Source organism: Myotis nattereri (assembly GCF_964212035.1).
Source record: "Myotis nattereri genome assembly, chromosome: 1".
Lineage (NCBI taxonomy): Eukaryota > Metazoa > Chordata > Mammalia > Chiroptera > Vespertilionidae > Myotis > Myotis nattereri.
In genome coordinates this window covers 140,636,328-140,649,189 of record NC_138075.1, presented here as the reverse complement: position 1 = coordinate 140,649,189, position 12,862 = coordinate 140,636,328, and the positions used below count along the sequence as shown (strand labels likewise).

The following is a 12,862-nucleotide window of genomic DNA, read 5'->3' as shown; positions in this document are numbered from 1 at the left end:
CCTTCTCCTTGCCCCATTCCTACACCAGTTCTATTTTTCTCTTGAGGTTTTCAGCTTATCCATGTGCAGCAGATATGGAATGGGAGTGGATGGTCACCTTGTCCCATCTGTCTATTGAGGAGAAGGAAGGAGCATTGATAGTTATCATAGCATCAAATTAAAAGCCTTCTTAAGTTTTACTAGTACACTGGTGGAAATGCACTTGGTTCTATGGACAAATTTTAACCCAGGTATAGACCTCCGTTAAGATGGACCTCGTATACATTAAGTTTACAGATTTTTTACAGTATACTCTATTATAGCCTATATCTAAAAAAGAATAATTAAAATACAGTAAAAATTCATTTTTTGCTAATAGCACTCTATGTTATTCACTTTCGATATGTCACTATCATTTAGAACAAATGACACCCCTAATCACAACACATCACAATTTAACATCTTACTCTAAAATATGATGCAACTGTTTGTGTCTTCATGTTGGTCGTCTCTCTAGCATGACGTGTGGTTTCTCCAGTTTCACCCTAAGACCAAGGGAGACAGAGATGCATTAGTACTGATGGTGCTTTCGGATCTACAAGGAGCATGGGGAACTTTTCAGGTTATCATAGTCTGTGCACTCAAATACCTAAAACAACAAAATGTCATTGATCATTTTACTTTAAGGCAACTGTCTACTGGTAAGGTAATTGTTTAAAGTTTCACCGAAATTTGCGTTGGTCATGCATAGAATGTGAATATCTCTGACAAATACACTTTTAATTGGCCTTAGTGTAACATTAAAACTAGCTATAAATGAAGAGTTAAGAATATATCAGAAATGTATGATTATTTTAGTGTATAGTGGAAATATGAACATAACATAAATATCCGTTTAAGCAGAAAAGAAGATCAAAGAAAGAAAACGAAGAAAAAGACTGTACTTTTAGGAGCACATAAATGTTGCCATTGTAAAGGTTAGATTCTTAGATTCACTGCCGTGAAAAATACATTTTCTTACCTTTGTCAGGTTGATTGATTTTTCTGAAGTTCTCATTTGATAGTTTATTATATTTTTAGTTTTTGAATGTGGCAGGTTACCTGTAGGAATTTAGATAAAATTAATATACCTTTTAAAATCCTTAAATGGCTAGAAAATTTCCCTCATTTACTTGAATGTTAAAATAAGCATTGTTGATCTCACAATATTCAGACTTACAAGCTTGGTTAACTATTTATTGAGAAACTTAAAGATAAAGTAATATTATGTGACATTTGTGCCAAAATTTTAATTCAGAAATAAATAAACCCAGCTTAGAGAATAGAAAGATAGAGGTAAATGTTGGATTGCCTTTTATTTATTTTTATTTTTAAATATATTTTTATTGATTCAGAGAGGAAGTGAGAGGGAAAGAGATAGAAACATCAATGATGAGAAAGACTCATTGATCGGCTGCCTCTTGAACGCATCACACTGGGGATCGAGCCTGCAACCGGGGCATGTGCCCCTGATCAGGAGTTGAACCGTGACCTCCTGGTTCATAGATCGATGCTCAACCATCAAGCCATGCTGGCCAGGCTGGATTGCCTTTTAATTGCTATAAAATATGGAGTGATTATGATAAAGGAGGCAATTTGTTGTTTGTGTGTGTTTGTGTTAAATGGCATCTGAGATTTTCTTTACCATAAAGAAAAGCCTTACAATGGACCTTAAAAATCATATGGATCACCCTAGCCAGCTTGGCTTAGTGGCTAGAGCATCAGCTTGCGGACTGAAGGGTCCCAGGTTCAATTCTGGCCAAGGGCACATGTCTGGGTTTCGGGCTCGATCCCCAGTAGGGGGTGTACAGGAGTCAGTTGATCAAAGATTCTCTCTCATCAATGATGTTTCTATCTCTCCCTCCTTCTCCCTTCCTCTCTGAAATCAATTAAAGAAATATATTTTAAAAAAAGTTTTTAAAAAAATCATGTGGATCATTAATTCATGCAAAGTGGTTTAAGTGAATCAAGTGTGGCTGATAGCACTGGACAATTTCAACTTAACATTCAGAAATGTGTGCCTGGTTCGAGGGCTATATAAAGGTTCACAAGACAAGGTTGTAGAAAAAATATTGGTGTAGTAAAATAATAATGATCTACAAAGCCAGGAAGACCTAGGTTTGATACCAGCTGTGGTACTTAAACTGTTACCTGTAGGTTATTCACTTAAGTCTCTGAGTTGTAGTTTGGATCCATAACATGAGGTTAATGATGCCTCCCTCACAGAATTTTGATGAAATGTGAGAGTATGTCTGTCACATGGTAGGTGCCTGAAAATGTTAGTTCACTCCGTTCCCAACCCCTTCCAACCACAATAACTCAACCACCCACCATCCAAGAGTTTATCATCCTAACAGTAATGTTCAAAGTATCTCCAGAATTGAGTATCGCTTTAGAAAGGTCATTTCCGGTCACTCTCATTCTCTTACGTGAAAAGCAGAGGCTACATATTTCTGGCAAATCCTTCACATTCCTTGTGGTTGAAAAGGTGGGTCGGAGAGGACCTCTGCCTGGGGTGTGGCTGGCAGTGCCTCTGCTCTGTTCACGCTCCCCCACCCCCTTCCCTCTTTATTCCAGGAAAAGTGCTGAGAAGAGTGCAATGGCTTTCCTGCTGTGCTGACGCTGCACGCGACACTGTCACTCTTCAAATGGGAAACTGACTGAACACAGCAAGGTGGACAGGCAGCAACAGATGACCTCCAGAAAAGCATGTCAGGAGTTTCAGTCAGTATCATCATTGTTAGGATTACCAGGGAGTTTCAGAAACAGATTACCACAGACTTGGAGATTTCTTAGAGGTGTGATGAATATACAAAGTGCTAGTAGCACATTAATTAGGATAGACCCATTACTTAATAGATCCTATTACTTTGTATTACCCAAATAAAAATTAAAAATTGCAAGTTTATCTGAAACTAAAAAACTAGAAGAAATTTAGTAAAGGATTAATAATTTCACTTAAACAAAATTTGTATGCTAGACATCAAATCATTTAACAAAATATAAATGAAAGCCTTTTAAAAATTCATCTATGCATATTGATAGGTACTAAAATTAGCATAAATCTTAAATTTAGAAACTATATCAAGTTTGCTTTTACAGTTTATCTGATGACAAACCTATGATAAACCAAACTGGAGATGTGAGCTGCAAGGCATACTTATGCTGCATGTCCCCTAATGAGGGCTGAACTTTTTTTTTTTTTTTAAATTTTTTTATTGATTTCAGAAAGGAATGGAGAGGAAGAGATAAAAACATCAATGATGAGAGAGAATCATTGATCGGCTGCCTCCTGCATACCCCACACTGGGGAGAGAGCCTGCTACCCAGGAATGGAACAGTGACCTCCTGGTTCATAGGTCAATGTTCAACTACTGAACCACACTGTCCGGGCAGAGCTGAACTCTTTCATATTTGAAGTCATACATGCAAAGGGCCATGGTTATTTTAGAATCTTGGAGACAGCATAAATAGAGAATTGAAGAGCCTGACTTTTCAAGCCCACTTCTCCAGGGTAACACTGAAAAAGTTGCTCAACACTTCTAAACTTCAATGGATCATCTGTAAAAGTAGTTCCTCCTCAGAGTGTGGGTATTAGGATAAATGAAAGTACTTGGCACAGTGCCTAGCACAGGGCAATTTTAAAACAAATGTATCTATTATTGCTGTCGCTGTTATTATCACATGTTTGCATAACTAAGTGAATATAAAGCCCATATGCTTTAGTTTTGAGGCTCTGAGTTCCTGAAACACTTTTTGACTGTGAAGTTCTCTTAAACTAGAGAGCTGTTTTACTGATAGCCAGGAGGCATAACAGAGTATTGAGAACCTGGCTGCATGCTTTATAAGGATGAGAAGCACGGAGTTAGATGCCTAGAGGCTATAGGTGGATACAGAAAGAGATAACAATTGTTAAGATCAAAACTGAAGACTTGCTTCTAGGCAAGATAAAGTAACAGACTGGATTAAATGAAACAACTAAAAAACATACAAAATATATGGAACAGTCTTGTTTTTTTTCCTTTTTCTCTTTTTATTGTGGTAAAATACACATACCATAAAATTTAGCATTTTAAAGTGTATAGCTCAGTGGTATTAAATACATTCATAATGTTGTGGAGCCACTACTGCTACCCATCTCCATAGCACTTTTCATGCCCTAAAATGGAAATGCTATACTTATTAAATACTAACTTCCCATTCTCACATCCCTCAACTTTAGATAACCAAAGTTCTGCTTTCTGTCTCTATGAATTTGACTATCTCATATAAATTAAATCATACAGTATTTGTCTGGGAGAAACCCTTGTTATACATTGTTAATAATGCAGTACAGGACAGTGATCCATGAGAGAGGGGGAAAAAATGAAGTAAGTCTACAATTACCCCAGTTTTCTCTGTCTGCAGAGATTTTAGGCTGAAATGCAGAGAGGGGAACCCAGGTAAAGACTGGGAAAAATAATAGATGGAACAAATAGAAAACAAATAACATGATGGTAGAGTCATCCCAAACATATAATTAATCACATTAAATGTAAATGGTCTGATCACCACAATTGAAAGGCAGAGATTTTCAGATTGAAACTTAAAAAGCAAGGCTCAACTATAGGCTGTCTAGAAAAAACCATTTTAAATATAAAAACAAAAATAAGTTGAAATTAAAAGTATAAAAAATGCCATTCAACCACTAATTATAAGAAAGTTGAGCCAAAACCAGTTTGGCTCAGTGGATAGAGCGTCGGCCTGTGGACTGAAAGGTCCCAGGTTCGATTCCGGTCAAGGGCATGTACCTGGGTTGCGGGCACATCCCCAGTAGGAGATGTGCAGGAGGCAGCTGATCGATGTTTCTCTCTCATCGATGTTTCTAACTCTCTATCTCTCTCCTTTCCTCTCTGTAAAAAAATCAATAAAATATATTGAAAAAAAAAAAAAAAGAAAGTTGGAGTCTCCGTATTATTATCAGGCAAAGTAGACTTCAGAATAATGAGTATTACCAGGGATAAGAAGAGTAATTTAATAATAATAAAAGGGATCTATTCATCAAGAAAATGAAACAATTCTAAATTTTTATGTCCCCACTAGTAGACCTTAAAGAAACATGAAACAGTCCTGGCAGTGACTCTGTTGGAGCATCACTGAGAGGTCGCAGGTTGGATCTCCAGTCAGAGTGTGTACAGGATATAACCAATAGATGTTTCTCTCTCTCTCTCTCTCTCTCTCTCTCTCTCTCTCTCTCCCTCTCTCTCTTCTTTTCTCTCTAAAAGCAATAAAAACATATCCTCAGGTGAAAAAATACAAAAACTATATAAAGCAAAAACTGATTTTAATGAAAGGAAAATTTGATAAATTGACAATTATAGTCACATATGTCTAAGCCCCTCTCTCAGTAATTGATAGAAGCAGGAGAAAACCAGTAAGAATATAGAAGATTTGACCACTATTATCAAACAAGTTGACCTAACGGACATTTATATAACACTCCAACCAACAACAGTAGAATACACATTATTTTCAAGTGCAAATGAAACATAAAACAAGATAGAGCATATTATGGGCCATAAACATGTTTAGTTAAAATTAAATGGATTAAGTCATACAAAATATGCTTCCTGAGCACCAACTACAGAATTAAATTAGAAGCCCAGACAAAAAGATATCTGGAAAATCCCAACATACTTAAAAATTAAATATAAGACTTACAAATAACCCATATAAGTGCTTATATTAGAAAAAAAGAAACATTTTCTTAAATCACTGACCTAGGTTTTTAGCTTAGAACTTAGAAAAAAGACAAAATACCCAAAATAAACAGAAGAGAGTAGGCAATAAAGATAAAAGGAAAAAAATCTACAAAATTGAAAGCAAAGATAATAGAGAATATCAATGAAACCATAAGCCAGTTCTTTGAGAATATCAATAAAATTGATGTCTCTAGAAAATATATCAAGAATAAAATTAGAGAGGACAGAAATTATCTATATCACAAATGAGAGAGCTGATATAACTTCAAGATCTACAGATAGTAAAAGTATAAGGAAATAATAACAAACTTTATGTCAATAAATTTGACTACACAGATGAACAATTTCCTAAAAGACACAATCTACTAAAGCTCATTAAAAACACTGGATAACTTAAATAGCCTTATAGTTATTAAAGAAACTACATTTGTACTTAAAAACTTTATCACAAAAAGCCCTTCAGGCTCAGCAGGTTTCACAAGTAAATTCTATAAAGCAATTTAGAAATAAATAATACTCATTTAACTTTTCCTGAAAATTGAAGAGGAGGCAATACATCTCAATTCCTTCTATGAGGCCATTATTACCCTGATTCTAAAATCAGAAAAAATAACCATAAGAAAAGAAAAACTACCCAATATCCATGAACATAGATAAAAAAATTCGTTTTTTGTTGTTAATCCTCAAAGATATTTTTTCCATTGATTTTCAGAGAGGGTGGAAGGGGGTCGGGGGGGCGAAAGACAGAGCGAGAGACAGAGAGAGAGAGATGTGAGAGTGACACATTGACTGGTTGGCTCTGAAAATACCCTAATTGGGGCTGGGGATTACTGGTAAACCTGCAAACCAGGTACATGCTTTTGACCAGGGATCAAACCCGAGACCCTTGGGTCCCAGGGCAGTGATGGCGAACCTATGACACGCGTGTCAGAGGTGACACGCAAACTCATTTTTTTGGTTGATTTTTCTTCGTTAAATCGTATTCAAATATATAAAATAAATATCAAAAATATAAATCTTTGTTTTACTATGGCTGCAAATATCAAAAAATTTCTATATGTGACATGGCACCAGAGTTAAGTTAGGGTTTTTCAAAATGCTGACACGCCGAGCTCAAAAGGTTCACCATCACTGTCCCAGGGGCTGATTTTAAAACCATTGAGAACACTGGGCAGGGTGATACAAAAATTCTTAACAAAATGTTAGACAATTGAATTTGGCATTACACTAAATGTCCAATGCATTATGACCATGTCTGGTTTTTCCTAGGAATAAAAAATTGTTAGAACATTAAAAAAAATCAATCAATGTATCTCACCATATTTACAGATTAAAAAACAAGCAAAGAAAATAGCTCAGATGCAGAAAAAGAATTTCGCAAAATTCAAACATGCATGTCTGATTTTAAAAAACTCAGCAAATGAGGACTAGAAAGTAACTTCTTCCTGATAAAGAACATCTATGAAAAACCTACCACTGGCATCATTCTTAATGGAGAAAAACTGAATGTTTTTGCCCCAAGATCAGGAATAAGGCAGAAATATTCTTTCTTGCTAGTTTTATCCAGTATTACATTGTTGATTCTAGCCAGTGCAACCAGGTAATATGAAGAAATAAAAAGTAAACAGAATGGAGTAGAAAGGGAAAACTCCTTAATCAAGAATGACATGACCATCTATGTAGAACATCCTATAGAAATTACAACAACAAAAAAACTTACTCAAATAGTGGCTAGTCAGTGTGCTAATAACTCAATGTTTTATGTCTGTAGTAGAGACAAGGTGAGTTTGCTGAACCCGTTATTGTTTACAATGTCAGTCTGAACATTTTAGATACCTTATGCCACAGCATCTATAATGTCTTGAATCTAAGTCCTTTCTAAATTTATTACATCACTAGAGGTCTGGTGCACAAAATTTGTGCACTCGGTTGGGGGCGGGGGTTCCTTAAACTGTCTCACAGTCCAGAAGTCCTTGGACATCCTTAGGGCTGCCGAGGAGTGGGAGAGGCTCCCGCCACCACCGCTGTGCTCGCCAGCTGTGAGCCCGGCTTCTGGCTGATCGGTGCTCCCCCTGTGTGAGTGAGCCGAAACTGGCTCTCTGGCATCCCCCGAGGGGTCTCAGATTGTGAGAGGGCCGAGTGACTCCGCCAGTGCATGGTCAGGGCTAGAAAGGGACACGGGAGGTTAGCCAGCCAGGGAGGGACTGTGGGAGGGCTCCAGGGCGTGTTCAGCCCATCTTGCTCAGTCCAATCAGCTGGACTCCAGCAGCAAGCTAACCTACTACTTGAAGTGTCTGTCCCCTGGTAGTCAGTGCACGTCATAGCGACTGGTCGACCGGTCAACTGTCTGCCCCCTGGTGGTCAGTGCATGTCATAGTGATTGGTCAACCGGTCGACTGTCTGCCCTATGGTAGTCAGTGCACGTTACAGTGAGCAGTTGAGCAGCCTTAGCATATCATTAGCATGACTCTTTGATTGGTTGAACGGCTGACCAGACAACTGGACACTTAGCATAATAGGCTTTTATTATATAGGACTAGAGGCCCGGTGCTCAAAATTTATGCACTTGGGAGGGGGGTCCCTTAGCCCAGATTGCAAGAGGGCGCAGGCCAGGCCGAGGGACCCCACCGGTGCACGTTAGGGGCCAGGGAGGGATGCCGGGAAGTTGGTTGCTGGGGAGGGACTACGAGGGCTCCAGGGCATGTCCTGTTCATCTTGCTCAGTCCCGATTGGCTGGACCCCAGCAGCAAGCTAATCTACCAGTTGGAGCATCTGGTCCTTGGTGGTTAGTGCATGTCATAGCGACTGTTCTAGCGGTCGACTGTCTGCACCCTGGTGGTCAGTGCTTTTCACAGCAAATGGTGGAGTGGCCTTAGCATATCATTAGCATGTTACACTTTGATTGGTTGAATGGCCGACTGGATGATATTAGGCTTTTATTATATAGGATTATTATTAGGCTTTTATTATACAGTGGGGCCTTGACTTACGAATTTAATTCGTTCCGAGACCAAGCTTGTTAAGGAGCTCGTTAACTCAAATTACTCTGTCAAATCAATGCAAAAAATCAGCTGAGAGACAGCTGGTATCTCAAAAAACTCGTTAGTCGGGACACTCGTAAGTCAAGGCCCACTGTATAGGATTATTATTCTTATAATTTAACTCTTAGGTTAAAACTATTCTTTGGGGAAATGAGTTCCATAAGCTCTTGCTTCAAAGCCTAAAGTAATATTTCCCCCATTTTATCTGTTATTATAGCAAACTTTGTGTATAATAAACGATACCCACCTACTCAAATAAATTAAGCAACATTGCACAGCAAAAATTAATACACAAAGATTAACTGGGTTCCTATATAGTAGCAACACATAGAACTTGAATTAAAAATTACCACTTATAATAGCTTAAAATGTGATATACTAGCAAATAATTTGACAAAAGATATATAAGACTTGCATGCTGAAAACTACATAATATTGTTGAGAGAAATTAAAGAAGACTTAAATAAATGAAGAGCTATATTTTGCCTCCTGATTGGAAGACTCAAGATTGTGAAGAACATTTGGCTAGGGGCAGGGAAGAGTGGGGGGAGGATTACAAAGAGCCATGAGGAAATATCATTTGGGGGTGATCAATAGGTTCATTATTGATTGTGGTGACAGTTTTACAGGTGTTTGTGTATGTGAAAAACTCATCAAATTTTACTGTCTAAATATGTGCATATGTATATGTCAGTTATACATCAATAAAACTATAAAAAATGCAGAGGAAAATTCAAACTCCAGTAAAGAAAAACAACCCACACTACATTTTTGCTCATAAAAGCAAATTTAAGAATGTATATGGTTGAATGGAACAAGGTTGTGTGAGTCTTTAATCAGTAAGTCAGAGCTCACTAAACCTATAGACCTCAAACCATCCAGATGCTACCTGCTCGAAAATAGCAGGCAATTCTTAACTCCCTGGAGGTGAGCATATTCTTCTAGTGAGGCGCTAGGACACCACATTTTCTGGGAGGTGCTTCACTCTCTTTAGTGAAAACCTACCTTCCTTATGTTTTATTATTTTCTTCAGATGATCTAGGCAGGGGATATTAATAATTGCATATTTAGTGAGCCGAAAACAAACCGATATGAAAAACTGAGGAGCATACTCATGAAAATGACAATCAGAAACTATTTGATCAGGCCTGAAAAACCTTTTCATTTAAAGGTAATTGTCTTATCTTACCTGTTTTTGTCAGAGGGTGGTTAACTAGTTGTCGAATTACACTGTTTTCTGATGACCTCAAGAGTAGCACAATATCAGTTGGAAGAGTGTCTCTATTTTTAGCTAAGAACCCACTTGCATTATAAAGGACCTGTTGATAAAGTATATTATCATCATCATCACAATTAGTGTCACCATCATCATCATCATCATCATCATCATCATCATCATCAATAGATATTTATTGAGAGCTTCCTCTGTGCGGAGTGACAGTTATACAAAGATTTATAAAGGTAGTCCCTTACAACTTGGTTGGAAAAGCAAACCTCTCCAGATTTACTAATAAATCTTGTCAGAAAAATATTTGTCTCACTGATTTTTTGGGTGTTGAAATGATAAAAGAAGTTTGATCCCTCCCATGTTTTATGTTGGAAATTTGGTGTATTTCCGGAGGGTTGGGTGTGGCAGGAGGAAGCACACTGGGGCCACCCAGGCATTCTCATCCTATATAATAAGGAGGTGATATGCAAATTGACCCTCACACCATAAGGCTGTCACAAGATAGTGGCGCAGGCAGCAGGGGCGGGGCTTCCACCAGGGTTCCTGCGGCCCCAAGAGGGCGCAGGGGTTCCCGGTGACCGCTGCACGTGGCCTGAGGTGGGGCATCGGGGCAGCACTCCAGGACTCGGGCCATCTGGCAGCGAGCTGGCCACATGGGGTGGGACTCCAGGACTCGGGGGTGGTCCCATGGCCTGGGGGGAGGGAGGATGTCCTGTGTCTCGCACGATTTCGTGCAACAGGTCACTAGTGTCTATTACAACTGGTTCACTGCCGTGGATCAGCCACTACAGTATTTTGTCTCAGGAGTAAGAATGGTCTACATCCACTGTGGGGGTGAATAATTTTAAGGCTTTCTAAAAACCAAGGTAACCCAAAGATCTCTGTAGGCTGGTCCAATATGGCTGTTGTCATGGACTGAATTCTGTTCCTCTAAAATTATTATGTTGAATCCTCAACCTCAAATGTGACTGTATTTGGAGAGAGAGTATTTAAGCAGGTAACTAAGGTTAAATGAGGTCATAGGTTGGGGTCCTAATCCCAGAGGACTGATGTCCTAAAATGAGGAAGATACACCAGAGATCTGTCTCTCTCTACCCCAACCTGTACACAGAGAAAGAAAAGATATAAGGGCACAGCAAAAAGGCAGTTGTCTGCAAGCCAGGAAGAGAGGCCTCAACAGACACCAGCCTTGCTGGCACCTGATCTTGGCCTTGTTGTCTCCAGAACTGTGAAAAAATAAATTTCTGTTGTTTTAAGCCACTCTGCCTGTGGTATTTTTGGTATGGCAATCCAAGAAGACTGATATAGTTATTAAAACCTGGGTAAAATGGTCATAGGCAATTCTTAATGGATGTTTTAAAGGAGGCTTATTTGAAAAATCAGATGCTAAAAATCATTAGAGGGGCTATAATTATAATATTTAAGGCAGATTTGTTTTTTTTTCAGTGACAAGTCTGTGGAATATCGAAGTTTGTGGAATATAGTTCTAGTAAACTAGAGTGCTCAGGGTTATGAATCATTTTATTTTGTTTATTTATTTTTAATCCATTGCATTCTTTCTTGATTTTAATACCTTCTTAGTCCTCCAATATTTATAACATCATTGTGAGGGAATGATCTGTTATTCTCTGCAGAAGGGAAGGAAAATGTCCTCTAAGTACTGAGGTTTGCTTTGGTGTGGGAGTGTGTATCTGTCGATGCATAAACATTTCTTCCTCTAACTGTGCACCAGTCCATTAACCAATTCCATCTGTCTCGGTTAGCTCAGTTCCCGACCACACCACTAGCCTGACACCTTCTCCTGTTGGGAGGGAGAAGAGACAAATCGGCAGTGAAGAGAGAAGCACTAATGTTGGAAAAAGTCAGTTTATAATAAAGGTTCCAGCTTTCATTAAAAGAAGAAAAAAGTAGGTACCTATTGCCAGCCAACCTCACCCAAAACCAGATGTCAGGATCAGAAAGATGGACTGTTGAAGACCTGTCTCTTTTCTTGCTTGTTTCCCCTTAGTTTCTTAATAAAAATTCTTCTAGAAAAACTATTATCTTGTGCTTGTTGAAGGATTTTTTATTTTATTTTATTTTTTTATCTTTTCAGGGTAGATGCTAGAAGTGAAAGTGGTCGGAGCAAGAGTGGTTGGTAAAGGCCAGGACAGACTGTAGGAAGTTGCAGAGCAGAGTAAGGGCCAGATAGGGGCAGACATAGATGGCTATCTCATTATAACCATCTGTAAATATTTCAGGCCATAATTTTCATGTCTACTTTTATTATTCGACAAAAGACTAAAGAGAAACTCAGTCACAATTCCTTAAAGTTCTTACCTTTCCTGCAAAATGGTGAATTCCAAAACTAAGTTCCATTCTTTTGGGCCTCCAGAAGTACTGTGACTTCAGATTATCTTCAAATTTTTCTATAGGAAAAAATGGAACGCCAATATCAAATATGTAGGAGATCCTCAAAAAATGCATGTTGACAGAATCACCCCTTTCTCCATAAAATGGACAGTGTGCAGTAAATAAAGAAAAATTTACATAGCTAATATATGCAGATTTTGGAATATAATTATAAATGGTATTGCAAAATTCAAGATAATGAATTTTACCATTCCGTTATGATTTACAGCAGTAGTTCTCAAACCTTAGTAAGCAACAGAGTCCGCTAGAGGGCCCATTAAATACTATGCTGCTGTAAAAAGGAAGGAACTCTTACCATTTGCAACGGCATGGATGGAACTGGAGAGCATTATGCTAAGTGAAATAAGCCAGTCAATGAAGGAAAAATACCACATGATCTCACTCATTCATGGATAATAGAGACCATTATAAACTTTTGAACA

At 38.2% G+C, this 12,862-nt stretch overlaps 1 protein-coding gene across 1 annotated transcript in view; it reads right to left on the bottom strand.

The window, feature by feature from the left end:
• The window catches only part of MYO3A (myosin IIIA), a gene marked incomplete at its 5' end in the record, with an annotated part of 203,401 nt that overhangs the window by 60,265 nt on the left and 130,274 nt on the right, over positions 1–12,862 (bottom strand). Inside the window, 4 exons of the mRNA XM_081104147.1 lie at positions 447–524; positions 1,001–1,080; positions 9,990–10,119; positions 12,348–12,436. Of these exons, the coding sequence (XP_080960273.1) occupies positions 447–524; positions 1,001–1,080; positions 9,990–10,119; positions 12,348–12,436 (377 nt within the window). The remainder of the gene's footprint in view (positions 1–446; positions 525–1,000; positions 1,081–9,989; positions 10,120–12,347; positions 12,437–12,862) is intronic.